Here is a 27,531-nt window from a genome sequence, read left to right on the forward strand (position 1 = left end):
TTTTTTTTTTTTTTTTTTTTTTTTTTTTTTTTTTTTTTTTTTTTTTTTTTTTTTTTTTTTTTTTTTTTTTATTGAAATTTAAAGGCCAAGAATCTTGAATTTCAACCATTCATATATTATCGAATTTCTATGGAATTGAAACCAATTTTCTTAAAAAGTTGAACTTTATTCCATTGTTCTTTTAAAAAAAAAAATGAAAAAAGACAAGATGGGGTTTGAAAAAGGCATCTCCAAATGCTTTAGTGCAATATGATGAGATAAAGGTGGTGAGCTGAAATGATTCTATCCTAAACTCAAATGAACGCTTTAAGTGGTTTTGTCGTAATATTTGCAACTTATTCTTGTGTGACAGAATGCTCTATTCAATAACGTTATTTTGGTCAAATCATGCAAGAAATGAAATCTTACATCAATGTGTTTGTTGCGTACATGCACGATTGCATTCTTGGGCAGCTTAACGGTAAAACTGTTATCACATAACATAGTGATACATTTGTCTTGAAAATGACCAAGTATTTTTAATATTCTCTTCATCTACACCCCGACAAACACAAGAGAGACAGCTAGTGTAAACTCTACTTTACTAGTGGACAAAGTAGTTACATATTATTTTTTGGAAGTCCAAGACACAACTCTTTTAGTTACTTGTCAACTAACTGCAATTTGTTTTTTTTTTAGGAACAAGACACACCTCCTTCAATTTCTTCTCCGAGTAAAAAACACATAACTAGAAGTGTTTTTCTTGTCATGTAGATCTACATCTCGTGCATAATCATTGTAAATATATGCTATCAACTCTCTGTTGCACCTTCAAGTTCCTTCACAGAGTAAAAACATATAACCAGAAGTATTTTTCATGTCATGTAGATCTACATCTCATGCATAATCAATGTAAGTATATGCTATCGACTCTCTATTACTTCTTCAAATTTCTTCACCGAATAAAAACACATAACCAGAAGTGCTTATCATATAATAAAAGATTTCATTCTATGAACTTGTTTTGTGAACGAGAATCTAATGAAACATCCTTTATAATAACGAAACCAAGGGGCAAAATGAAAAGGGGAGTTGGTGAGACTCTCGACCTACCGCCCCATTCCATGTATTAGAAAGGAATCTACAAATAATTTAATTCAACGTTGGATGCTGTTTCCAAATGTCGGCTGATTTGATTTGTTGTGTCTTATTTATGTCTCCACTTTCATTATAAATATCGAAAGAATCTATGCGGTGTACTAAAAGAACAATGATGTGCCATCATCTAGTTTTGTAATTGAAAAATTGATCTCTTGAATGAATGCAAAATTTGATTATGATAAGGTTGAGCATAGGGAACAATTAGCTCACACGAGCTTAGCATCATTAGATTAAACTTATATTGTTGGAACGTTGAGAGGCTAGGTTAGATGAAATTGTTTGATGCATGAATAACATGTATTCTATTGTAGTAGTCAAAGCCCACCGCCAAAAACTATAGTTTGTTTCACCCATTACATATTTAAAACGCGTCTGCTAGAGAGAAGTTTATGTACCCGTTATAAGGAATGTTTCGTTCTCCTCTCTAACTGATTGGGTGTTATTAACACCCCATATGGAACCGTTATAAGGAATGTTTCGTTCTCCTCTCTAACTGATTGGGTGTTATTAACACCCCATATGGTTTGTTTCGAACCGTTATAAGGAATGTTTCGTTCTCCTCTCTAACTGATTGGGTGTTATTAACACCCCATATGGTTTGTTCTAACTGATTGGGTGTTATTAACACCCCATATGGTTTGTTTCGAACCGTTATAAGGAATGTTTCGTTCTCCTCTCTAACTGATTGGGTGTTATTAACACCCCATATGGTTTGTTCTAACTGATTGGGTGTTATTAACTGGGTGTTATTAACACCCCATATGGTTTGTTTCGAACCGTTATAAGGAATGTTTCGTTCTCCTCTCTAACTGATTGGGTGTTATTAACACCCCATATGGTTTGTTCTAACTGATTGGGTGTTATTAACACCCCATATGGTTTGTTTCGAACCGTTATAAGGAATGTTTCGTTCTCCTCTCTAACTGATTGGGTGTTATTAACACCCCATATGGTTTGTTCTAACTGATTGGGTGTTATTAACACCCCATATGGTTTGTTTCGTTCTCCTCTCTAACTGAGAGGGTGTTCTCCTCTCTAACTGATTGGATGTTATTAACACCCCATATGGAATGTTTGTTTAATAACACCCTCTCAAAGAGGAGAACGAAACATTTCTTATAAGGCTATGGAAACATCTCCCTAGCAGATTCAAAAAATGTCACATGAAGATATAGAATTTGAACCTATCTCAATTGATTTTAAGTTTGTTGCATTAGCCACTCAAGCACATCAACATTTGTTAAAAAAAAACTATGTTTAATTTAATAAATTATGTAAAAGTCAAAGGGTCAATTTGACTTATTCTTTGTGGAGATTAAAGGGGATCGGGAATAAATCTCATCCACAAACATATCGGGATTTAATCCCGGCCACAAACGTCTTTTGTCGGGAGACTATAAATATCCACAATATGTTATGTAAAAAATAAATTGTGGATGAATGTAATTTAGATCTCAAATCGAGATGTTTCCCTTAGAAATCCGAGCATCATATTTGCTATTTCTAAGTTTCAAGCAATTCTTGTGGTAGAATTGCACCCGAGCCATTCAATCAAGCCTTGATCAAGTTAGATTGTGGAGTGACTCAATTTAGAACAAGGTTCCAAATCTTGCTTCTAGATCTTCGATCTTCGATCATAAGAAGTAATCTAATTCTAGTCTTATCTCTTGGTTGATCCAAATTTCGTATAAGAAGATGTTAATTACTTTGATTCTAAGAGTTCTTGCTAAAACGAAAGCTTGGATCGTTGGGCTGAAGATTAGGGTTGCCTTATCAATTTGGTATCAGGGCCAGGTTGCATCTTTGTGGCCGACTCTAGAATTGATTTTATCTTTAATTTCTGCTATTGTTTATCGTCTCTTTAAATCTGTCATTTACTTACTGTCATTTCCAGCGTTCTTCATTATCCTTCTACTTTGTTCTTAGTGTCCTGTTAAAGATCATATTTAGATCTTGAAAGAAAAAAAAAAAAAAAATTCTTATCATATTGTTCTTAATATATCCTTATCATTAGATCATTTACACGTTTATTTGAAGATCAAATAAATTTCTATTTTCATTTTTCCCTAAAGTATATAAATCTGGAATTGTTATGTTCGATCTTCACGACCATTCTCTTTGGAATTCATTTTTTTTTTTCAAGTGTGCAATTATATCAAAAAAATATCTTTGTCACTTATTTATTTGTTCATTTCTTGTTTTATTTTGTTGTTACTACATAATTACCTTATCTTGATTGTCTTGAATAACTCGCTACTATCAGAATTGCTTTATCTATATTATCTACCTTGATAAGAAATTAGTCACTTTCCCAAATAGCCTACTTTTGTGTGTTAAACACGAGTGTTCCTGAGTGTAAAATCAGTGAGTTGAGTGTGTGAGGTCCTAAGCATATAAAACTACTGTTTGTACAATTATGAACCAAGACGAGAAAAATGGAGGGGAGATCAATGATCTAGTTGAAGAACTCCAGAAGAATGAGAAGAAACTAGAAGATGGTATTCATTTGGCACTTATTACAAGAAGGCTTCTTAAAACTCAGTTATGGAGAATGATGTTGATGATCAAAGAGACAACTTATTTCACACGCGGTGTTTAGTCAAGGGGATTACTTGTAGTCTTATCATTGATAGTGGAAGTTGCACCAATGTAGTAAGTACTATGTTGATCAAAAGGTTGCAAATTTCAACTCAAGATCATCCTAAACCTTACAAGCTCCAATGGCTCAATGATAGTGGAACAATAAAGGTAATTTCCCAAGCTTTAATATCTTTTACTTTGGGAAAATATAAAGATGAAGTTCTTTGTGATGTGTCGAGGGTTATGTATGATGGCTATTTGAATAGGTATTCTTTTGTAAAAAATGGTAGAAAAACCATTCTTGTATCTTTGAGTTCTGCAAATGTATTTGCTAATCAATTAAAATTGGAGGAAAGAAAGAAAGAGTTGGAGGAAAAAGAGTTAAAAGAAAAACAAGAGTTTGAATGAAAAAGTAGAGAAAAATCAAAGGAAAAAAAAAAAAGAAGAAAAAAGAGATGAAATTGAAGAAAAAAGGAAGAGAGATAGTTATTTGGCTACGGTTGTAGAGAGACATCAACAAAATCAAGGTAAAGTGTGGACATCCTATTCCTAGGTTAGATGATATCTTGATTTATTGCATGATTCGTGTCTATTTATAAAAATTATTTTGAAATCTGGATATCATCAAATTAGAATGCACGTAGGAGATGAATGGAAAACAACTTTCAATATTAAGTTTGGATTGTATAAATGGCTTGTTATGCCTTTTAGGTTAACTAATGCTTCGCGTACACCTATGTTCTTAATATATAATGTTTTGAGAAAATATATGAGAAAACATGTTTATATTGATGATATTATAATTTATTTGAAGATTTTGCTTGAGCATGTGGAACATGCTAAATTAGTTTTGATTACACATGGAAAAGAGAAATTTAATTTTAATAAAGGTAGTTTTTGCATGGAAAAAGTTCACTCTATTGGCTTCATAGTTGATAAAAATAGAATAGCATTAGATAGAGACAAAGTTAAATTTAATATGGATTTGCCAACACCAAAGAGTACACGTAAAGTTCGGAGTTTTCATGAGTTACCTAACCTCTATAAGAGATTTATAAATGATTTTAGAATCATAACTGAACTATTGAATGACTTAGTGAAAAAGAATGTTGTTTTTAAATGGGGAGGAATGCAAGAGAATGCATTCAATTTGCTTATGAACAAATTAAGCAATGCATCATTATTTGTTTTGCCTAGCTTTTATAAAACTTTTAAAATTGGATGTGATGCATGTGGTTTTGTCGTGTTGTTTTAATTCAAGATGAAAAGCCGTTAGTGTATTTTAGTGAAAAACTAAATGGGGCAACGTTGAAATACCCTACCTATAAAGAATTGTTTGTAGCTCATATATTGCATGTGCCGCAACACTACTTATGGTCTAGAGAATTTGTGATCCATTTTGATCATGAAAACTGAATTGTTTTGTACGTGAAGGGTCAAAACAAACTGAACTGTAGACATGCAAAGTGGGTGGAATTTATTGAAACATTTTTGTATGTCATCAAGTATAAGCAAGGTAAGGATAATACAGTAGCTCATGTGTTATCTAAAAGGTATGATCTCTTTACTTCTCTTACTGCAAAAATTCTTGGAGTTGAGCATATTATTGAATTATATAGAGATGACCAAGACTTTAGAACTATTTATGCATCTTGTCTTGCAAAAAAAAGTGGTGGATGATTATTATGTGTTTCATAAATTTTTAATTACTAAGAGTATGTTTTGTATTCTTAAATGCTCTATAAAAGATTTGTTTTTGAGAGAAGTATAGGGTAGTGCGGACATCTTAAGATTAATAAAGTTTATAAGATGTTGCATAAACATTTTTGTTGGCCGAAGATGAAACATGTGGCAGATAGATTTATGGATGATGCAAAGCATGCTACTGACTTACTCTTTAAGAAAGTAGTTTATGGATTTACTACACTTCATTTGCTTCCTATTCCTACTAATTTCCTTCTAATATTTTTGTGAGTGAAACATTTAGATTTTGTCAAAACATTACATTTTTGTTGGCCGATGATGAAGCATGTGGCAGATAAATTTATGAATGATGCAAAGCATGCTGTGACTTATTCTTTAAGAAAGTAGTTTATGGATTTACTACATGCTTCCTGTTCCTACTAATTTTCTTCTAATATTTTTGTGAGTGAAGCATTTAGATTTGATCAAAACATTTCAAAATTGAGACGTTGCCCTTAGAAATCTGAGCATCATATTTTTCATTTCTAAGTTTCAAGCAATTCTTGTGGTAGAATTGTACCCGAGCCATTCAATCAAGCCTTGATCAAGTTAGATTGTGGAGTGACTTAATTTAGAATAAGGCTCCAAATCTTGCTTCTAGATCTTCGAACGTAAGAGATAATCTAATTCTAGCCTTATCTCTTGGTTGATCCAAATTTCGTATAAGGAGGTGTTAATTACTTTGATTCAAGGATTCTTGCTAAAACAAAAGCTTGGATCGTTGGGCTGAGGATTAGGGTTGCCTTATCACGTATCGCCATCAACCTCACGATTTTAAAACACATCTATTAAGGAGAGGTTTAAAACACCTCATGCATATTGTATGTTCATATAATCATGGATTACTTCTCTAGTTATGTAATGTGTAAATGCTCATGATATTATTCACGTTCCTTTCTTTTTCGTCAGTTTCAATAGTGGAGCGTGTGCTTACTCATAGTCAAGTCTAGTGGTATATTAATGAGCTTGCCTAGTGAGCCCACGTGTATTTGCATAGATCGTACATCAAATACTAATAATTTTTCTCTTATCAATACTCTCGGATTAATAAATCTTGCAAAGACTAAATCATGTGTCAATAATGTATATATAATATGACACCTAATTATTTCTAACCGTTCAATACACGACTATCATATCCCATAATTCTAATGTGATGCTTAACTAGTTGATTTTCTCTACAAATGCATGATGAATCTTAAGTCCTCCCTTCCACCTCCCGCTCCAAACCTCATACATTCCGAAGTAGAGACGGTTATCTCCCGGCGAGCTTGACGGAGGTTTCACAGTGATAACGAGATCCTCCTTCGGTATGTCGAAGTTCTTCTCTTTCGTGTCGAGGCACACCTTCTTATACACGAACGTTCCAGCTTTCCCAATCTTGGCCATTATGTAAACTTTACACCCTTTCCATCCAAAAGCCGCCTCGGTCATGGACAGATTGAACCCAACTTTGTAGCTTTTTCCAGCCTCCACATTGTCCGTCGAGCATGTCACCTCCAACCACGACACTTGCAGCAGCTCAGCAGCTGAGTCCTTCGTCCTGTAGAGTAATGGAAACAAGGTTAAAAATGTAGAGGTGGGGAAGAATGAGAAATAAAGAGAGCGGCTTACGGGGTTCGAGATTGAGGAGGCAAGCGCCAATAGCGAGTGTCGTTGCCCCATGTGATGTTGAAGCCTTTCGAATAGATTAAGGTCTTCTGGTTCTGTGGAAATTGAGTTAATAAAATAAGATATCGTTAATTGTATGTATTGTCCACTTTGAGAATAACAGTCTCTCCCCTCCTTCTCTGAGATCCTCGAACAAAGCATATTCATTATTCAATATTTGTTATAGGCATGACTAAGTTAAGGATATAACTCTGATACTATATTAGAAATCACGACTCTCCACAATAGTATGATATTGTTACTATATGATTCCCGTATTAACGTGAAAGAGTTATGTAAGTACCTCCATCTTTTCTATCTTTTCTATGGCATTTGGGTATCCATGGGTGTGAAGTGATGAATGCAAAACTCCAACCATGTTTGCTGTATTTTTTTTTTAATAATAGTGGGAGTGGAGAAGAAGTGATGCTTTTTATAGCAATTTGGGAGAATAAGTATTAAAAAAACAACGATTGACGACAGCCATGCACCATTTGTATCCGCGTTTTCAAAGGCATCTCTCTCGAGATAATATTTTTAAAATAAAAATACTTTCAAATATTCAAAAAAGTTCCAATGTAATTTTAAAAGTATTTAAAAGAGTTTTTTAAAAATGTTTTTTTTTTATTTCTTCTATATTTTTAGTTTTTATAGGATAAATTCAAAATACCAATTAATCCCACATATTTACAGTCCGTTTATTTTGGATTTTATTTCATTTTATTTCCATCATTTTCAATAAATCTTAAATTTAGTCCTCTAAATTAATTAAATAATCGTAATATCTTTTATTTAAAAAAATATATTGGAAATATATTTCTAAAATAATTTGTTTTTTAAATAAATTATAATGAATCAAGAGAATGAAAATTAAAATTCATAAAGTTGAAGCACCAATGAAGTGCGTGAATTTAATATATAGGAACAAAAACAATAGATGCTAAATTACATATAATAATATTTGAAGTTGTCAATTCTAAAATGAAATAATTATAAATAAATAATAAAATTAAACTTTTAACTTAAGGCCGCTAATTTATTAAGGAAACCTTTATTTGAGCATATTCTAGAAATCGAATAATTATTCTACGCACTAAATTACAAATAATTATTCTAAATATCTCTCCTATTTTTAATTTAGATATTAATTAATATAACACTCAAAACCACTAATTAAATTACAAACATAACTAGAATAACAATCATGGTTAAGGTTATATTTAGATTATTTTTGTGTGATATTTTGTTATAACGTATATTTTTTAACCTATGGTGAGCGTCGATTGGCTCGTCCCCTTCTATCGACAATGCGCTCTTGGCCTTAATTGGCCGGACCGTGCCTCCGACGCTGTTACTTTGAAGAAATTAGAGTGTTCAAAGCAAGTTTATGTTATGTATACATTAGCATGGGATAACGTCATAGGATTTCGATCATATTCTGTTGGCTTTTGAGATTGGAATAATGATTAACATGGACAGTCGGGGGCATTCGTATTTCATTAATTCTTGGATTTATGAAAGACGAATAACTGCTCGAAAGCATTTTCCAAGGATGTTTTCATTAATCAAGAATGAAAGTTGGGGGCTCGAAGACGATTAGATACCGTCCTAGTCTCAACCATAAATGATGCTGACCAGGGATTGGCGGATGTTGCTTTATGGACTCTATCAGCACCTTATGAGAAATCAAAGTCTTTGGGTTCTGGGGGGAGTATGGTCGCAAGGCTGAAACTTAAAGGAATTGACGGAAGGGCACCACTAAGAGTGGAGTATGCGGCTTAATTTAACTCATCACACGGGGAAACTTACCAGGTACATACATAATAATGATTGATAGACTGAGAGCTATTTCTTAATTCTATGGGTGGTTGTGCATGACCGTTCTTAGTTGGTGGAACAATTTTTCTAGTTAATTTCGTTAACAAACGAGACCTCAACCTGCTAACTAGCTATGCAGAGGAATCCCTCCACAACCAGCTTCTTAGAGGGACTATGGCCGCTTAGGCCAAGGAAGTTTGAGGTAATAACAAGTCTGTGATGTCCTTAGATGTTCTGAGCTACACACGCTTTACACTGTCGTATTCAATGAATCTATAGCCTTGGTCGACAAGTCCGAGTAATCTTTGAAATTTCGATGGGAAATGATATTTTAAAGAATATTGACATTGATTGGGCAAGTTGGGAACCAATTTGCAGCCGCAGAGAAAACAGAGATTAAAAAGAATCTTAGTGGAATATAAGATAGAAACATGAGTGGACGGAATAGATCAATCCATTTCATTGACTAATATATTAAAAAGGAACATGAATGCCATGCATGCATGTATAATCTGAATATATTTAAATTGTTAATCTGCCACGTAGACCGACAAAGCAAAGATATGTCTTTTAGGTGATGTTTGCTTATATGTCGACTACATGTTGTCAGAGTTGTACTTGATATCTCTGACATTTTCCTACATCTCTATAATATAATCACGTTACTTCCTTCTTCTAAGAGAATGATTATCTCTAAATACTAATACGAGTTCTTTCAATATGTTTTATTCTTACATCATTTTTGAAAAAAAATTCTAAGAGGTCATTCAATATACAATTGCTCCAAGCAAAACATTCTTAACTTTGGAGTTCCTATGATTGAGCCACCAAAAAATAGAAGCTGCACTATGTTAGTATAGGTAGTAACTTTCAATTGTTTTCTACCTTTCTTAATAATCTTATCCTCAAGATTTCTCTCTTTTAGATGTGGTATTGGTTTATTCATGTTCTCTCATTTACTCTAGTGTCACAAAACCTCTCAATGAGCGCTGCAACATGATCTCATGTTTTCCTCCACCAAGGTGGGATGCCCTACCTTGTTTCCTTGTAAGATGTCAGGATTCTGACTATGTGGCTTGAGACATGAAACCCTCGACTTAGGTATTGAAACTATATTGCGGAGACGCATGTATGTTATACTGCAAGGATTGTATGAAACCTCAAACTCAAATTTGTTTATATTGTTCACCGACCATAGGATCTACAAGGTCTTTCAAGGGTGTCTAAGTGCTAGGACTAATGTAATGCTTTGTGTATGGAGTGAACGTGGTGGGATCCACTCTCCTCAAACTTGGCCACGGGCGAGGGGTGATATAAGTCATGAGTTAGGACTAAGACCCATGTATGGAGGAAGTTGATATCTCAATGTGATCTGCTCTCCTTAACCCCCAGGGAGTGAGGACTCATTTAAGTGCTAGTGAGGTTCTAAGAACATAAGAATTTAAAACCTTAGGACCAAAGTTCTCCAGATAGAACCATGCTTAAGAATGCAAAACCTTAAGATAAAAGGATGATTATGAGCTCAAAACCTTAGGACCAGGTCCTTAAAGCATAACCATGTTTATGAACCAAAAATTCCAAGATCTTGAAACAAAACCATGTTATCTACTCTAAACTCGTGCTAGAGCCTAAAGACCAAGACATGTCTTATGATCAAGATAAGAGTGTAGTACCCTAGCATTTGAGAGCCAGTAGTCTTACCATTTTTACTCTATTCTCTCCTTGATGTATGAATGGTAAAATATCACAAAGTATCTTTGCATAAGTAGTTGTATGAGATCTCACTCGGTTGGAGAGAGAAATGAAACATTCCTTATAAGAGTGTGGAAACTTCTCCCTAATAGACGTGTTTTAAAATCTTGAGGAGAAACCCTCGAAGGAAAAACTCAAAAAGAACAATATTTGCTATCAGAGTTTAGGCTATTACAAACAAAGGAAGAATAAATCATTCTGGTCTTCTCAAAAATCTTCCAATTGTGCAATATGGTTCCACTAATTCCACTATCTATGGCGTTGCCTCAGCTAGAAAGTGAAAAGAACAAAAGAAAAGAAAAAGTGGCACGTGAAAGAATGTATAGAACAAGAGGTCTAAGGGCTGCATCCAATCATTGCCTGATATTGAACTCAAGGGAAGCCCCATACACGTTTTTTCCTAAGATCACCACACTTTTTCCTGTTTCCATAGCCGAGGATAAAAGGTATGCTCTTTCAACTCATCCTCTTGTTTTTCTTTGAAGTATTTATTATATGAAACTCAAGATTCTATCAGTTTTCTTGCAGTTTTCTGCATTTGATCTTTAATTCTTCAGGGAAACATCATATTCTATCCTGGAGGATTGAACATCACATGGGACAACGATGATCGCTACTGGCATATCACTAACTCCTACACCCAAGTATTCAAATAAAAGATTAAATTTATTGTAACCTAATCGGTTTGGTGGTAATTCAATAAGGTATTTGGATTCGAAGTTTCTTATGCTCAAAGTTTCTATCATTTTATTATGGAGAGCTTTAAAAACAAAAACATAAATAAAACATTATGGTATGCATGATAATCGTTTGGTTTTTGAAAAGGAAGGTTATGAAATGTGACACTCGAGTAAAAGAGGGGTACATGAATGAACCGATATAAAATCCGAGTGAGAGAGATCTCGAGAATAGAATGACTAAGAAAAGATGTAACAGCCCAAATCCACCGCGAACAGATATTGTCGTCTTTGGACTTTCCCTTTCGGGTTTTCCCTCACTCTTATAAATAATGTTTTGTTCCCCTCTCCAACCGATGTGGGATCTCACAATCCATCCCCTTTCGGGAACTAGTGTCATCGCTGACACTCATTTCTCTCTCAAATCGACGTGGGATCTCACAATCTACCTCCATCCAGGGCGCAGCGTCCTCCTTGACACACAGCCATGTCCACCAATGTGGCTCAGCGTCCTCGCTAGCACATTGCTTGGTGTCCACCCCCCTTCGAGACTCAGCGTCCTCGGTGGCACACTGTCCAGTGTCCACCCTCTTCGGGACTCAGCATCCTCAGTGGCACATTGTCCAGTGTCGACCCCCTTTAGAACTCAACGTCCTCGATGGCACACTGCCCGATGTCTGGCTCTGATACCATTTGTAACAGCCCAAGCCCACCGCTAGAAAATATTGTCCTCTTTGGGTTTTCCCTTTCATGCTTTCTCTCAAAGTTTTCAAAACGTTTTTGCTATGAGGAGGTTTTCACACCCTTATAAAAAATGTTTTGTTCCCTTCTCCAATCGATGTGGGATCTCACAAATGATTAAAAGAATTGAAAGTTATTATATATACCAATAAATTGGCTCAATCATAAGAACTCCAAAATTAAGTGCATTTTCCTTGAAGCAATCTAAGTGACCTTCTATGAATTTTTCTTAGGAACATGTGAATGAAGACAAAATATGTTCAAAAGACCCGTGATAGTCTGTGGGAATAGTTTTCACTTTTAAAACTGAGAAGTAACATGATCATGTCGTAGGAGACAATGAAAATGTCAAGGTCATTCGAATTTTGAACATAAGATGTACTTTGTTGCTTCTACAATTGAGTTTCTTTGTTGTGCCATACATAATTTCAAAATCTAATCCAAGTTTTGAAAATCATAAACTAGATTAATTTTTTCTTTGGATTTTGATGGTAGTTTAACCATTTGAATTTCTAATCTTTCTGCAGGACAAGAAATTCTTCTGGTGTGGCATGTAATGGGACTAATGTCTATGTAATGGCTAAGGTTGAGAATGTTAGGAATCCACGACTCTACACAATGGTATGATATTATCCACTTTGAGCATAAGCTCTCATGGCTTTGTTTTGAGCTTCCTCAAAAGGTCTCATACCAACGGAATGTATTCCTTACTTATAAACCCATGATCGACTCCTTAACTAGCTGATGTGAAACTTATCTCCCAACAATCCTCAACAGGGAAGTCAAGGCGCTTCTTCTTCCAACAAAATTTCTCTTCAAAACAAGCCCTCAAATCAAAAGCTAACAATCCCTAAGGAACCTTTAGAACTCACAATTGATGCTTCTACACCCAAAAACCAAAGGGCCATTCATGTTGGTTTGTATGGAGTTAGGAGTTCAAAGTGGAAGGGAGGATTGAAGATCCATGATGCGTTGTTCATTAAGAAGATTGCCTAAACTTAGTTTAGTTAGTTGAAGGCTTTGAGATATGGTAGTTCCATGCATAAACTATATGCTCAATTGGATCATTTATTCTATATAATTGAAATTTTTAATGATCATATAATTTTTAATAGCATCGTTAAGTTTCAGCCAGATCACGATCATGCCAAACCCATTAAATAAATAGGTAATATAGATAATAATGTGACCAAATACAAATAGAAGTGGTGCGGAATCATTTCATACTACCTTAGTCTTAGAGCACATGATCTTCTTGATCAACTCATGTTCTTGAGAGCAGTAGATGCATCTGCCAAGTCTTCTGCAGTTACCGGTTTGTGCAACTGCAGCCATAAACAAAATTCCAGGAGTTGTGAAACTTGAGGAAATAAATTTATGAATAGAGAAGACAAACAAGTTATACAAGAATGCTAAATTCTTCAAAGATCAGTCAAAATAAATGTTATAAACAATATGGAACCTTTTTCATATTTGGCCAATATTGAAGACAAGCTATGCACAAACGGATCCCATATCGGTTGGAGAGGGGAACGAAACATTCTTTATAAGGGTGTGGAAATCTCTACCCAGCAGACATGTTTTAAAAACCTTGAAAGAAAGCCCTAAAGAAAAAGCTCAAAGAAGACAATATCTGCTAGTGGTGAACTTGAGTTGTTATAATAACAAACCTAATATATTTGATATAAAAGAAACACCCATTTCTTTTCCATTTCTTAATTGTACCTTTAAAGTTTGTATGAAACTATTCTCAATTCTCAAAGCAGTTTAGTACTTGGATTCAGAAAATATGCAAACAGGACATGTCTATATATCTAGAGCCAAAAATTATGAATCATTTAGTGTGTGTTGATCATACTGCTTGTGCAACGGTCAGCCAGTGAAAAGAACGCTGGAACGTATCATCTTGTGTTGGTAGGGTGTCATGGTTCCAATATGTAATGTTCTCAAATTTGGCCTTCACTTGCCAAGAGCTCGAGTCTTGAGACTCTTCAGAAGCTTTTCTCTTTCTAAGACTTTTCCTCCCTATCACATAGCCTGAAGAACAACATTTACAGATAGATATAGATCCTTTAGTTCAAAATGGTATAATGAATTGTGGAAGAAATTTATATCAATATTGGCTATGGTTGCCTTAGTGCAGAAGTTCACTGTAACGGTCCAAGCTCATCGCTAGCAGATATTGTCCTCTTTGAACTTTTCCTTTCGAGTTTTCCCTCACGGTTTTTAAAACCATGAGGTTGACAACGCCAAAGTGGATAATATCTGCTAGCTGTGGATTTTGGTCGTTACACGAAATAGAACATCTTTCTTTCTTTAACGACAGAAAACATTTACATTAACTCAAAAGGATAGAAGATTAGATATCCTCGTATCCATTCAAACAAAGGCCCTTAATATAGATACTTTCCGATAGGCTAGAATTACAAACACAAAAAGGGATAGTTACAAAACTGTTCTTATATAGCAGCCTAATAACTAAAAGAGACATGAAAATCTATAGTTCTTTCATACCAAATCTCCTAAAGGAAAATAAACGTATCGTATTCATACTAAATGAGAAGGTTCAAGTTGTCTCTTTTCCTGTTATCTCTTCTTCAAAACGTTCATGAATGCAAAACAAGGAATGCTAACAGGGAAACTTGCCCATGTATGAGCTAATCTTTAGTTAAAGAGAATACCAAATGAAGTTTTTCAAAATAACCATTATGAAAAAAACCAGCTGAAGGAGCTGAGGAGAAAGAAAGACTAAGGAATGGCTTCTTTTCTTCACAAAACATAAGCAGGATGCATTTAGAAATTACTTCAAAATATATCCAGGCATATTATAAGTGAAATAAGAACATCAATCAGAAAATAGCCTAAGAATTATAGGAAATGCGAGATCCCACAATGAGGGGAAAGACATCGATTGGAGAGGGGAACGAGTGCCAACGAGGACGCTGGGTCCTAAAGGGGGTGGATTGTGAGAGAAATAAGAAGCATTCTTTATAAGGGTGTATAAAGGTGTAGAAACCTCTCCCTAGCAGGCGAGTTTTAAAAACATTGAGAGGAAACTCAAAAGGGAAAGTCCAAAAAGGACAATACCTGCTAATGGTGGGTTTGGGTTGTGACCGAAAAGCTCTCCACTAATTGTCTTAGTGAATCCCATTCAACCCACATATGAGACGAACAGTTGCAGCCAAGTCTTAGAACAAGAACTACCAGTATGTTTAATTTCTGCTCATTTGAATTCTTATATTCAACAATGATTCACCATAGCCAATAGCAATGGGTCTTGAAACTACTTCCATATCAGATATCAACTAAATGAATTAAAACAGGTGAATGAAAACATGCACAATTTTAAGGGAAGCCAGTTTTGAGTATGCTTGAAATTGGAATAAACTTTATTTGATAATCTACTGAAGCCATCTGTGTTTGATATATGGCTTTTGATGAGCTGTATTGGTTTGTCGGAAAAAATATTGTTCAAGACAAGACAAAGATACTGTGAATATCTAATCATTGATCAATATAGAGAGAGCAGAAAGATTCCACTTTAAGATCAAAAAATTCAAACACAACCAAAAACATCCAACAGAGCTAGAAAAACTAGTTCTCACAACAGCAACATTTTCGAATCACAGAAATGTTCATAGCTAGCACAAAATGATGTTTCTAAAAAATAGAAACTCAACTAATATGGAGATCTCAAGTTTATGATATACTAAGTCAAAGCTGACTATTCTTATCTTTTTGGACAATCAAGCTTGAAAGACTGACTCTTGCAGGGACAGAAGTAGGGCTTAAAACACGTCTACTAGGGAGAGGTTTCCACATCCTTATAAGGAATGTTTTGTTCCTCTCTCCAACCGGGGTGGGATCTCACAATCCACCCCCTTGGGGGTCTAGCATCTTCGCTGGCACACCCCCCGGTGTCTGGCTCTGATATCATTTGTAACAACCCAAGCACACTGTAGTAGATATTGTCTACTTTAGCCCATTACGTATCGCCGTCAGCCTCACGATTTTAAAACGCGTCTACTAGGGAGAGGATTCCACATCCTTATAAGTAATGTTTTGTTCCTCTCTCCAACCAATGTGGGATCTCACAATCCACCCCCCATGGGGTCCAACGTCCTCGCTAGCACACCGTCCGGTGTCTAGTTTGATACCATTTGTAACAGCCCAAACCCACCGCTAGGAGATATTGTCCGTTTTAGTCCGTTACACCTCGTCATCAACCTCAGGATTTTAAAACGCATCTACTAGAGAGAGATTTCCACATCCTTATAATTAATGTTTTGTTCCTCTCTCCAACCAACCTGGGATCTCACAGAAGTATTCAACAATACAAGTAGAAAACGACAACAAACAAGATGCAATTTTCAATGAACTAAGAACTGAAAGCATTTTATGTTACCATAGTAGCCTTCCGGAAGGGAAATGGTAGCTCCCTGCAACTTTCTTCCTCTGAAATAAGCATTCTGAACGCTCAAACCATCAACCTCAATTCCTTGAACAGAGAGAAAAGAAGAATGAAAAAGAGACTATCCAGTATGAAACGGACAAGGAGAAACAGCGAAAAGTAGGGGCATTACCAGTGGATTTAGGTTTAAAATACTGAGAAACAGAGCAAGGACCATCGAATTTAACGGCACACGGAAGCTGATGGACTTTACCGCTGAGATCGACAGCTCCAGAATCGCTCCCAAAATCAAAATCCACGATTACTTCCCTTTTCCTCTCCTTTTCAGAATCCATTTGATCAAGAAACCCTAAATTCAAAAACCCTAAACCCACGTCGATGCTTCGGATTTCTAGCGAGGAAATTCAACTGACCATTTCTTCCCGCTTTTTTCAGCCCTAAGAATCGATTAGTGTCCAAGATTTTCCCGCTCGAAATTATCTCATCATAAAAACCCTAAACCCACGTCATAAATTTTTGTTTTTGCACAAAAAAAACCTAGAAAAATCTCATCGATTAAATTTTAACATTCTTACGATGTAATTAATTCATATAATCAATAAGTTAAAATTTTGGTTTGAAAAAAAAAAATAGATATTAGCAAACTCTTATCCACTTAAGTACATTAAATTAATTGATAGATTCGGTTCAATTTAGAATGGATTCAAACAATATTCTATCATAGGAATGTTCAAGATACTTGATAATCGAAGAACCTGAAGAGCTCAACCCAATTTGTAGAGTTGTGCTAGATTATCAAATTATTTAGGTTATTGAGTTAGATTGTTTCCCAAGTTCACTAATTTTCTTAAGATATTTAATTCTATAATTGTTTTTTCCGATCCTCCAACAACTCTTAAAAATAAATATTACGTCTTTAGAATGTGATTTTTCAAATATACTTTAAAATTGAGTTGCAAATGTTAATTAAATGTTTGACTAAATAAATAAATAGGTATAGACCAGATCGAGTCAGATTACTTGACCTAAAGTAGAGGCAAGTTGGCTAAAAACGTAGATGATTGAGCATGCACGCATAAGCAACATATGTGACCAAACAAAGTTTAGATTACACACGAAATTGTGTTCAAGGCGAGATATAATAATTATCAAAACCCCTGAACTTCATCAACTAAATTGTGATTTGAGTAAACAGAAAAATTTACATTAAACTATGATATGTTGGAGCTATGTTTCAAACATATCTATGATCTGTGGATGATCATACTTCTCGTTTCTGGGAAAGATATGATCATGGATAAATACAGCATGCAAATACATTAATAGTTTATTCATCACCACATTAAACATCAACTACACTACATCTACAATAAACACTGTTACAAACCTTGTATTCTACAATCTCATACCTCAAAATCCGATCACAACTCCATCGGAAGCGATCTCTAAAGGTTGACAATGGCTAAAAATTCAGGGGGTCAGCTTTTCACCTGCCCTCTTTTCGAAACTAGTTCTCGGAATCGGTGAGATCATATGGACTCTCAAGCTCTCCCATACTTGCAGAGGCAAAAGACTCTGTAGATTCTAGTGTTGAAAGAGAGGAAGTAGTATCATCAGAATCCGAGTCGTCGTCATGGTGTAGAATAATGTGATCGTCATCAATCTCGGAACTATCGGACCCGTCAGCTCCTAGTAGTTTGCTGATTGCAGACTTGGCAGTTTCAAGAAACCATTCATCCTCAGGGAGCGCACTAATCATACGTAGTATTTCAGTTTTTCGATTCCATTACAAAGGCAGCACAGTAGCAAAAGAGAACGTGTGCGTGTGTGCACGTGGCGTGTGTGTGCGTGTGGCGTGTGTGTGCGTGTGGCGTGTGTGTGCGTGTGGCATGTGTGTGCGTGCGTGAGCATATGTGAGAGAGAGAGAGAGAAAGTGAGACCTTTGTGGATCAATGCCTCTATCAGAAAATGTCCTGATGGCACGAGCAATGATAGCAGATGCAATCTGATGGATTTGGCGAGACGGATAGCCAGCAAAACGTGCTATTTCAACCGTGAAGTGCATATCCAGAATTAGCTGCCAAGAGAAAGATATTATGCACAGGTTCATTTTTCCTTTGAAGAAGAAGAAATAAACTCTCTATTTCATTGTTTATGAATGAAATTAGAGGGGGTAGTATTACTTTATTATTCCTATTTTTTGTTTGTAGAAAGTTCTCAGATGAAGGGGGGAGATTAGCAGCCATTTCAAATTTTCTGGGAGTGTTCTGTGTTGCTTCAGGGTGCTGTCCATTTCATTCATCTATAGCATCCCACTCTTTTCTTATTCATATGCATCTCAAAACCAACCAAGCAAGGTTGTGGGATGCTATGGTGGAATAGAGTGTAACAGCACTTTACTGAGTTGGAGAGGTGAAGGAGCAAACCGAAGCACTTCTTAAGTTTGGAAGAAAATCAGGCTTTGAGGGGAATTGATAGAAGCGTGTATTCGCGCTTTCAAACAACGCGTCGAGGATTTTGAGGGGAGGTTGGCGAAGCCTATTTACCTTGTGAAAGAACAGTAAAACCCGAGTTAGAAGGGAGATACCTTACAGTGTTTTGTGGACAGTGATTTATAGAGGTTTTAATATTGCTGACAGACTGCAAAGGAAATTTCTATCTTGAACTATCTCCCCTTCGACATGGGAATGAATCCATGATCACTTGTTGCACTATTCTTTGGTGGTTAAGTTCATCGTTTATTTTCAAGAAGTATGGTAACTCAATTAGCCTCCCTAAGAAGGTTAATGACTGGCCGTTGGAGTCTATTGGGGACTCACTTTAAAAGGAAGGCTAAGATCCGCTGGGATCATTCGATTAAAGCTACATTATGATCAACTTGGAAGGAAAGAAATCGAAGAAATTTTTAGAACGAAAACTTTTTGCAACTCTTTTGTCAATAGTATAGAGAACTTGGCTTCTTGGTGGTGCTCAAACTTGTTTAAGGTTGAAACTTTATGAATGATAAGAGATGTAGTTAAAGGCACTCAGGAGAGCCAGATGAGACATACCTGCTGCAAACCGACTGGCAGAAGATCGACTGAATCGTCTTCAAAAACGCCCCAAAACTCTTGGTCATCAGACAACCAGATAAGGAAGGTCTCTGTCAGCCTAGCAAGCAAAATCTTCTGTATCTTCTCTTTCCCAAGCAAGACATCTCCTGCAACAATTGCCAATTGTTGCAATTTTGCAAATAGTGCCTGCAATAATGCCAGAAATCACGTTCATAGCATGAAAACTGATATATCAACAGAGTAGTAAGTTCTTTTTTACACACACAAAAGAAGAGTTTGAAACAGGCAGAAGCCAGCAGTACGGCTGAATCATATTGCTGTTATTTCAGTCCCTGGCCATCAAATTGGATTAGAGAATACTACTTTATCTCTTGTAAAGTTGGCCAAACCTTTGGCCTCTGCTTATGTTCTTACACAATTTAATTCCGTGTTTATACTTGTAACAGCCCAAGACCATTGCTAGTAGATATTGTCTGCTTTGGCCCGTTACATATCGCCGTCAACCTCACAGTTTTAAAATGCATCTACTAGGGAGAGGTTTCCACACCCTTATAATGAATGTTTCGCTCCCCTCTCCAACTGACGTAGAATCTCATATTCCACTCCTTTTAGAGGTTAGCGTCGTGTCTGGCTCTAATACCATTTGTAACAGCCCAAGGCCACCACTAATAAATATTGCCCGTTTTGGCTCGTTACATATCGCTTTCAGCCTCACGGTTTTAAAACACATCTACTAGGGATAGGTTTCCACACCCTTATAAGGAATGCTTCGTTCCTCTCTCCAACCGATGTAGGATCTCACCATACTGATAGCTTGAATTTTGAATTCTCTACCCTCTGTACCATATACTGTAAATTTGGCGGATAATGAGTTGCAGCTCAAGGAACTTAGACAGTACAAATTTAGATAATTGATTATGTGGTTTAAGCCCATACACCAAACTAAAGTGCACTAAAACAATGAAGAAAGAAATATAACAGCTCAGCCAAAATGTTTTTCCATGTCTATGATTACCGAGCCCAGATCCTATAACTTGTCGGCCTAAAATGATCATCATATACAAACGAAGTATGATATACGACGACGTGCAATCATATAAACATAATTTTCTCAATACATTTTAAATAGCCATGGAAATCCAAAACGCCTTAAGAATGCATCATAAACACGTCAATATTCTAACATAAAGGGATGATACCTGAAATGGAAGTGATGGATGAGGATTAGAACCCCAATGAAGATCCTGTTGTCCATCCCCACTTAAATAAATCCATGCATCTAATCTTGTTTTTCCTTCTCTTGAATATATGAAACCCAAAACATACTGCCGGCAGAAGTGATCTCTAAGCTTGTCAAATGATACTTGGAGATGGCGCTTCCAATCCTTCAGTTCAACAGAACTTCCAGAATTATACACAACAGTCTCAGTTGATTCTTTCTTCTGGACTAATTCATCCTGCCATTTCCAGACGGTCATCACAGCATCTGGCAAAAGTTCATCCATAATGGTAAATGCTATACCAAGAATCGCTAACTTTTCGGAATCAGTTTCAACTCTGAAGGGTGTAGGCTCTTTTAGTTCTGTAAGATTTTCATCATCCGAGGGGCCAGGTAGTGCCTTGCGTAGGGCGTCCATGTATTTATCAAACAACTGAGAAATTCTATTCAAGACGTTGCCTCCAAAATGAAAAACTGCTGATGATGTCAGCTGTTCCAATATATCCTATAAAAGTTGCCATGTTCCAGTATCACATTGTCAGTTAATGAAAAAATCACCAACTTACCAAATAAAGTAAAAATTGAATGGTCATTTCAGGAGTTTTTTCCTTCTCCTTTGTATTACGCCTTCTTGAATCTCTCATTTTGTATTACTAAGAGTTTTTCAAATTCTGAAATAGTGGTGACTGGCCTGGTGAACAAAGGGCAAAGCTACAAAACCAAATGCTTTGAGGTCATGGGTTCAAACCAGAGGGATTCGGCTACCTATGATATTAAAAATTAGATATTTTTTCAATGCTAAAATTATAAACGGGTGCATACTGCATAAGTTATCAAAGCATCCAAAATTATTTTTAAAATAAATAGAAGCAATATGTAAAAAATCAAAAAGAACCAACACAATTTTCAGCAAGAACAATTTGAGTACAAATAACCAACTTACATCAACAATATGCATGAACTTCATCCCACTAACCACAAGCAAGCTATCCAAGGATGTCAAAAATGGAGACAATGGCGACGCAAAGCGAGATGATAATACAAAGTTGTCATCTGGTTCAGCCAAGTCAAGAATGCCTCTTCTAGCCCTTCGGAAGTTCAACTCGAGAACTTCTTCCATAAAAGACCGCAAGAGCACCAAAAGTAGCTTTGACAGTTTCAAGCCTTGCGTTTCCAATAATGAACAGTAATTAAGACTAGCATGTATGCATATGCTAGCTGCACGCAGAGCAGACACTGTTTCAGAAGATGGTGCATTCTCTTTCACCAATCGTACAAAGAACTCAATTTCACATTCAGCCCATTGAACAACTCTATTTGTGTAAATAGGATCATCACCAAAGATTGAAGCAGATTCTTTAGTAGCCAACGAAATTGCAGAGAATACAAGTTTACCCAAAGTAGCTGAAAATGTCTTCGGACAAGCAGAACATGAAGGAAGAAAAGTCGTGATGCTCCTTTGAAGACGAGATCCAAATGACTTGAGCAGTAATTGATGAGCCAAAGAACCTTTACCAAGTCTTAATAAACCAGATGAGGCCTTTCTAAGCTCACGAAGGTTTACAAAAGGTTGTTCGGAAATTTCAATCAGTTGCTCCTCAAGCATAGCTTTGCGTTTCAAAAATGCAGATTTGTACGAGGACAATTCGGTTGAAATTTCCCCAGTTGTTTTGAGCTCCGGAGAGTTTCTCTCTTCAGCATCTAAAGCCTCCAGTGCTTCTTCTACCTTATGCTCAGCTAAAAGAATGTCAAAATTTTCAAGAAATACCATATTGTGACCATCTTCCAATTTTGACAAGGAATCTTGAGGGTCATAAATTTTTGCACCATCCTTAACTTCATCAGTGCCATCATTAGACTGGCTCCACTGTTCTAACTCGTGGCATACACCAGTCATTAGATCTTGCACTAGAATTCTTTGAGATGAAATATGTTTTTGTAGCTCAACCAACTCATGTTCCATCTCCACAGCCTCTTCGGATATCCTGAATAACAGCCAAAATTAAGTCCTAGACTCATGAATCTCCGACAAAAATGAGTGAAACTCAAATAACGTGCACCCTGGATTAAATATGAATAGCATTTAAGAACATCAGTAGAAAATGCAAACTGCCTTGAGGAAAACAAGGAATTATCTTCTTGTGGAAGGACAGGAAACTTGCTAGAAACCGGCTAATATGATATCGATACCAAGGATAGCCAAAGGTGGTATTAAATGTGCAAGGTCAAATATAACAAGAGGGAGATGAGAATTTGAAATTATGCCATAGGAAAGTGCCAACCAGGAGAAGCATGACGCTCATTTATTAAATTTCATCTGATGCTGTGAGGAGTTTGATCGAAGAAGAGGGTACCGAATCTAAAGTTTTGATCTTAACCAGAAGTTCTACGGGATTTTTTTTTTTCTTTTTCATAAGAAACATCAAAGGATCCTGAAGAGTTACATTGAAAATCTGGAACTAAAGAGATTTTGTTAAATGGTTAAAAATCTGCTCATTTGCAAATTACCAGGATACGTGGTTGTACCTTGAATTTCTTTTTAAAAAACGATGGAATGCAATAAACCCAATACTATGAAGGTGTTTTGGGATTTTCTCGTAATCAAAGATTTTTTTCCAATGCACAGAACCTGAAAATTTAATTTCCTCTCATTTCTACATATGCTTTTCTTTTCACTAGCCATAGACTTGAAAACAGAATGGCTTCAAAATTGTGAAGTAAACACGAGACATTGAAACTTTTTAAATGGATTACTGACCAGTTCCATAGTATAGTGCCAAAATGGCAGTTCATCACTTCAAAGAAGCCACACTATAGTTTGTGAATATACTTACTGGTCAGCTTGTTACCTTAGAAAAGCCAAATACTTGGTCTGCATATTGCCACATAAGTTCTCCACAGCATCCTTTAAATCCATAAGTTCACAGCATAGCCTTCTAATTCCCTACACATACACCATTTTCTTATATCAAAACCAATACAAACTTTAAAAAAATGTAAACTTAAATTTAAAATGCAGAAATACACCAAAATACTCCATTCAAACTAGTGTTTTAGTTTAATGAAAAGCTTACATTTATTGAGAAACAAATGAAAGAATACACGAACACCCAAGATGAAAGCCCACAAAAGGGAGTCAAACCACATGAAAGGGCTCTAGTTAAGAGAAATAAGACCTCGCGAATATTACAAAAGAGCCTTGAAATGTGGGCCCAAACATCACTAGAAACACTCTTTCATCCTCAGAAGATTTTGTTGTTTCTATTGCCCCACGACTCTCACAAATTACCATACACCCAGGCCAGCACGGGTATAATTGCCATTAACCATCCACTGTCAGGGATTAAATAACTAATAGGTCTAAGCCTAATTCTTGTTGGTTGAAGCCCTTTTAGTTTTATGTATGGATGGCATAGGTTTGTGTTTTGACTCCTTTTGTGTTGGACTATTCTTTTTACAAGTTTGTTCATATTCTTTCCTTTTTCTCAATTAAAGCTTGGTTTTTCAGTTAATTATTTATTCTTTTGAAAGGTTGGACATAGAGGGAGGAATACTGTTGAATCTCTACAGTCTCCTAAGCTGTGATCATCAATGAATAACTAAGGGGGAGGTTTAAGGCATCTTGAAGGCTGTAGACAAGGGACTCCTCTCTCCTTTCCATTTTTCATTGGCGGTTCAGCACTTTCTTTAGTTGATCAATAATGGAATAAACGACAATCTGATTGAAGGGTTGTCTGTTGGATCTCAAGGTATTTAGATAAAAGATCTCCATTTTCTTGATTATATTCTATACTTTTCAGTGATGGAAGAGAGGAAAATCCCTTAAGCTTTTCAACCTCATATAAACCTTTGAGGCCAGTCTCTGATCTTAAAACCAACCAAGTAAAATCAGTTGTGGCAGGTATCAATCTCAGAAGCCCATTTTTGGGTAAGGAATTGGAGGATTGGGGTAAGCTTAAGAGACCTCATGACAGCAGAAAGCATTGTTTTCAGGAAAAGACTTTGACAGCTTGAGTGCAGACGTGTACAATGATAAAAAGCTATCTTCTCTTGGTTGACTTAAGATGACCTGATCCTTCATTCTCAAAGTCCAAAAAAGTGAAAATCTTGCTGGGGTCCTTAACTTTTGGTGAAATCAATATATACAACAAAGCCCAAAGAAAAAAAATAATAATCTTCTTGCTCTCTCAACTCAGATTGTTGCTCATTATGTAGGAATAGCCAGGAAGATGCTCAGCATATTTTCGATTTTTGCTCATTTGTGAAAGTCATAAAATTAAAGCTTCTAGAAATCTCAACCTCTCATGGGTTTTCTCAAGATACACTGAGTGTGACTAGTAAGTGAAACCAAATTCACTCTCGTGACATGGTCGAAGTTTGATCCACCGCTTTGAGGAAAGAGATGAGACGCTCTACCCATCTGTACACATACGAGAAATCACTCATGACAAGAAGTGTCGACAACGTGAGTTTGACTGCATAGCTTTAGGCCTTCTTTCTTGATCCAACTTTATTACTTTGATTGATCTACTTAGTGCTTGTGCTGGGCTCAGGATATCCTCCTTTCTACAAAGCTTTCTACTCAAGTGAGGAAATGTGCAAACCTTCACAAACTTTATTATTTTTTTCAAATGAGAGGTATGCGGAGAGCGTCCTGACTTCTTCAACATAATTCGGGGCTATCGGTTCCGTTCTGTTCTCTCTCTCTACTTCTGGTTTTTTACCTAACTTAACAATCTTTTATGTCTGACCATATCAACATGGGAAACCTAGCTTCCCTCCCTTTGAAGTGCATTTCTCATCAAACTGAAGAAAGTCTTTTGCAATTTTTATACTCTCTTGAAACACCTAGATTTAGACAAAAGAGCCTTCCAGATTTGAAAGAAGACTGAAGAGAAAATACAGGATGTTGTTGTTTATTACACATACAAAGTTTCATAGGAACACAAACAAGCGAAATACGCCCAATATTGATGCATTAGCTTGAGTAGAATGTTGGAGAACGTGTTGGTTTTTCTCCAATTTCCGAGCAAGGAACTAGAATTATTGCTACAGTTTTAGTCCCTTTTCCCTTAGTTACATTTTTCGGCTACATTTATGAGCAAGTGTTGCAGCTAAGCTTTCCTTCCCACGGGTAGTATGAAGTAATAGTTCACTTCACGTTGTAGTTGAGATTTACATTTATCCACCAGAAATTGTCAACACAAACAGATCAGAAAAGAAAGACCAAAGAGAATTTTATAGTTCGGCTAAACTAGATACATTAAGATCAGCACGGTAAGAACATGGACACAGAAATGAATACAAACGGAAACGATAAAACGACCCAAAATCTTAAATCTGCAGTAATTCAAAGAACAATAACAAGAACAACATTCCGTTTTCCTGCAATGTACGAGTAAGGAAGCAGAAGAACGAACCTGTTCAGTGTGGGATTGGTAGAGAGAATCAACCTTGGACTGCGGAATGATGCTCTCAATAGACGGGAAATCATCCTCCTCTTCGCTGCTCTCCATTCTTTCGTACTCGAACTATGCTTCAAAACCCTCTCCAAGTGAGATTTGAATCGGAGGCAAAGCTGGGCAAAGAGTATCCGGAAATGGCGGCTGCTTACAGCCGATGGAAGACAGTGGAGTGTGTACCAAATTTCCGGTGGAAAAATTGGAGATGGATCAAAGGGTTGAGAGGAGAAGCTGCAGAATCTCTCTGGGTGGAGATTTTATGCTTACACTTTCGGAATTGATTTGATTTTTTAGTCTCGGGAATCACGAATGTTGATGAAGAACCAGTCTGGACTGTAATCCGAGCAAAAGCTCTCTTGGTCGAATAAAAATGGTAGCCCAATAATAAACTTGTTTTATACCACAAATTGCACTTTTATTTAATTTCCTCCTTAGAAAACAGTTAAAATAAATTTAATCCTATAATTTGAAAAAATTAAAATTTAGTCCAATTAAAATTTTATCCATACCAAATAGTAATAAATCTAGTATTATTCAATAAATAAATTATATATTTTCTTCCTTAAGATGAAGATCCGATATGTTCGAGCACAAATTCATTTAATGCTAAATTACAAATTTTAGTCTATAAAACGTTTAATTTCTTGTTCATGTAGTCTCCTGAACTTTAGGAAATATTTAATTGATCCTTGAATTTTTTATATTTTTTATCTAATATATTTATGAAATTTTAATTTTATATCAAGTAAATCGAACACTTTTAAAAATTAATTGGGACAATAAATTTTGTATTTAATAAGTTTCGTAGAACCTATTTGCTGCCTCTGTAGCACATTTTAAATAGTATTTCATTTTATTTCATGAAATCGAGACTAACACCATGAAAAATAGGAAAATAAGAAAATTTGAACCTCTAATCTTTTGCGACAATAAACATATATAGGCTTCTGTAATGAACAATAAAATTTTTAATACTTGTGACCAAGTTCATCCTAGTAAAATTAATTAAGATAAATTCTTTATAAAAAAAAATAGACAAATGATTTTTTTTTTTAAATGACAATTGTATTTGCTAGACGAACACGACTCTCCACAATGGTATGATATTGTTCACTTTGAGCATAAGCTCTCACGGCTTTGCTTTGGGTTTCCCCAAGAGGCCTCATACCAATGGAGAGAGTATTCTTTGATTATAAACTCATGATCATTCCCTAAATTAGCCGATGTGGGACTTTCATCATCCAACACCTCCCCTCGAACAAAGCACGCCCCCCCCCCCCCCCCC

At 35.9% G+C, this 27,531-nt stretch overlaps 3 protein-coding genes across 4 annotated transcripts; all 3 read right to left on the reverse strand.

Moving 5' to 3' along the window:
- Positions 1 to 6,393: 6,393 nt before the first annotated feature.
- LOC111495693 (protein PHLOEM PROTEIN 2-LIKE A9) lies at positions 6,394 to 7,504 on the reverse strand. Its single transcript, XM_023145851.1, has 3 exons — positions 7,418 to 7,504; positions 7,078 to 7,169; positions 6,394 to 7,006 (listed from the first exon to the last, which is right to left on the reverse strand). The coding sequence occupies exons 1-3, from the start codon at positions 7,490 to 7,492 to the stop codon at positions 6,628 to 6,630; spliced, it is 546 nt and encodes a 181-aa protein (XP_023001619.1). The 5' UTR covers positions 7,493 to 7,504; the 3' UTR covers positions 6,394 to 6,627.
- Positions 7,505 to 13,179: 5,675 nt separating this feature from the next.
- LOC111495695 (uncharacterized protein C12B10.15c) lies at positions 13,180 to 16,975 on the reverse strand. Its single transcript, XM_023145854.1, has 4 exons — positions 16,685 to 16,975; positions 16,507 to 16,599; positions 13,960 to 14,138; positions 13,180 to 13,426 (listed from the first exon to the last, which is right to left on the reverse strand). The coding sequence occupies exons 1-4, from the start codon at positions 16,845 to 16,847 to the stop codon at positions 13,361 to 13,363; spliced, it is 501 nt and encodes a 166-aa protein (XP_023001622.1). The 5' UTR covers positions 16,848 to 16,975; the 3' UTR covers positions 13,180 to 13,360.
- A 700-nt stretch (positions 16,976 to 17,675) lies between these two features.
- LOC111495649 (exocyst complex component EXO84C) lies at positions 17,676 to 26,612 on the reverse strand. 2 transcript variants are annotated; one of them, XM_023145770.1, is made up of 7 exons: positions 26,205 to 26,612; positions 23,634 to 23,728; positions 21,728 to 22,769; positions 20,765 to 21,289; positions 19,563 to 19,751; positions 18,453 to 18,589; positions 17,676 to 18,263 (listed from the first exon to the last, which is right to left on the reverse strand). In XM_023145770.1, the coding sequence occupies exons 1-7, from the start codon at positions 26,298 to 26,300 to the stop codon at positions 18,020 to 18,022; spliced, it is 2,328 nt and encodes a 775-aa protein (XP_023001538.1). In that variant the 5' UTR covers positions 26,301 to 26,612; the 3' UTR covers positions 17,676 to 18,019. The 2 variants fall into 2 exon arrangements, with proteins under 2 accessions (XP_023001538.1, XP_023001539.1); XM_023145771.1 differs by lacking the exon at positions 26,205 to 26,612 and having other exon boundaries at positions 23,543 to 23,651.
- Positions 26,613 to 27,531: the final 919 nt, after the last annotated feature.

The sequence above is a fragment of the Cucurbita maxima genome, unplaced genomic scaffold, assembly GCF_002738345.1.
Source record: "Cucurbita maxima cultivar Rimu unplaced genomic scaffold, Cmax_1.0 Cma_Scf00021, whole genome shotgun sequence".
In the NCBI taxonomy this organism is placed as follows: Eukaryota; Viridiplantae; Streptophyta; class Magnoliopsida; order Cucurbitales; family Cucurbitaceae; genus Cucurbita; species Cucurbita maxima.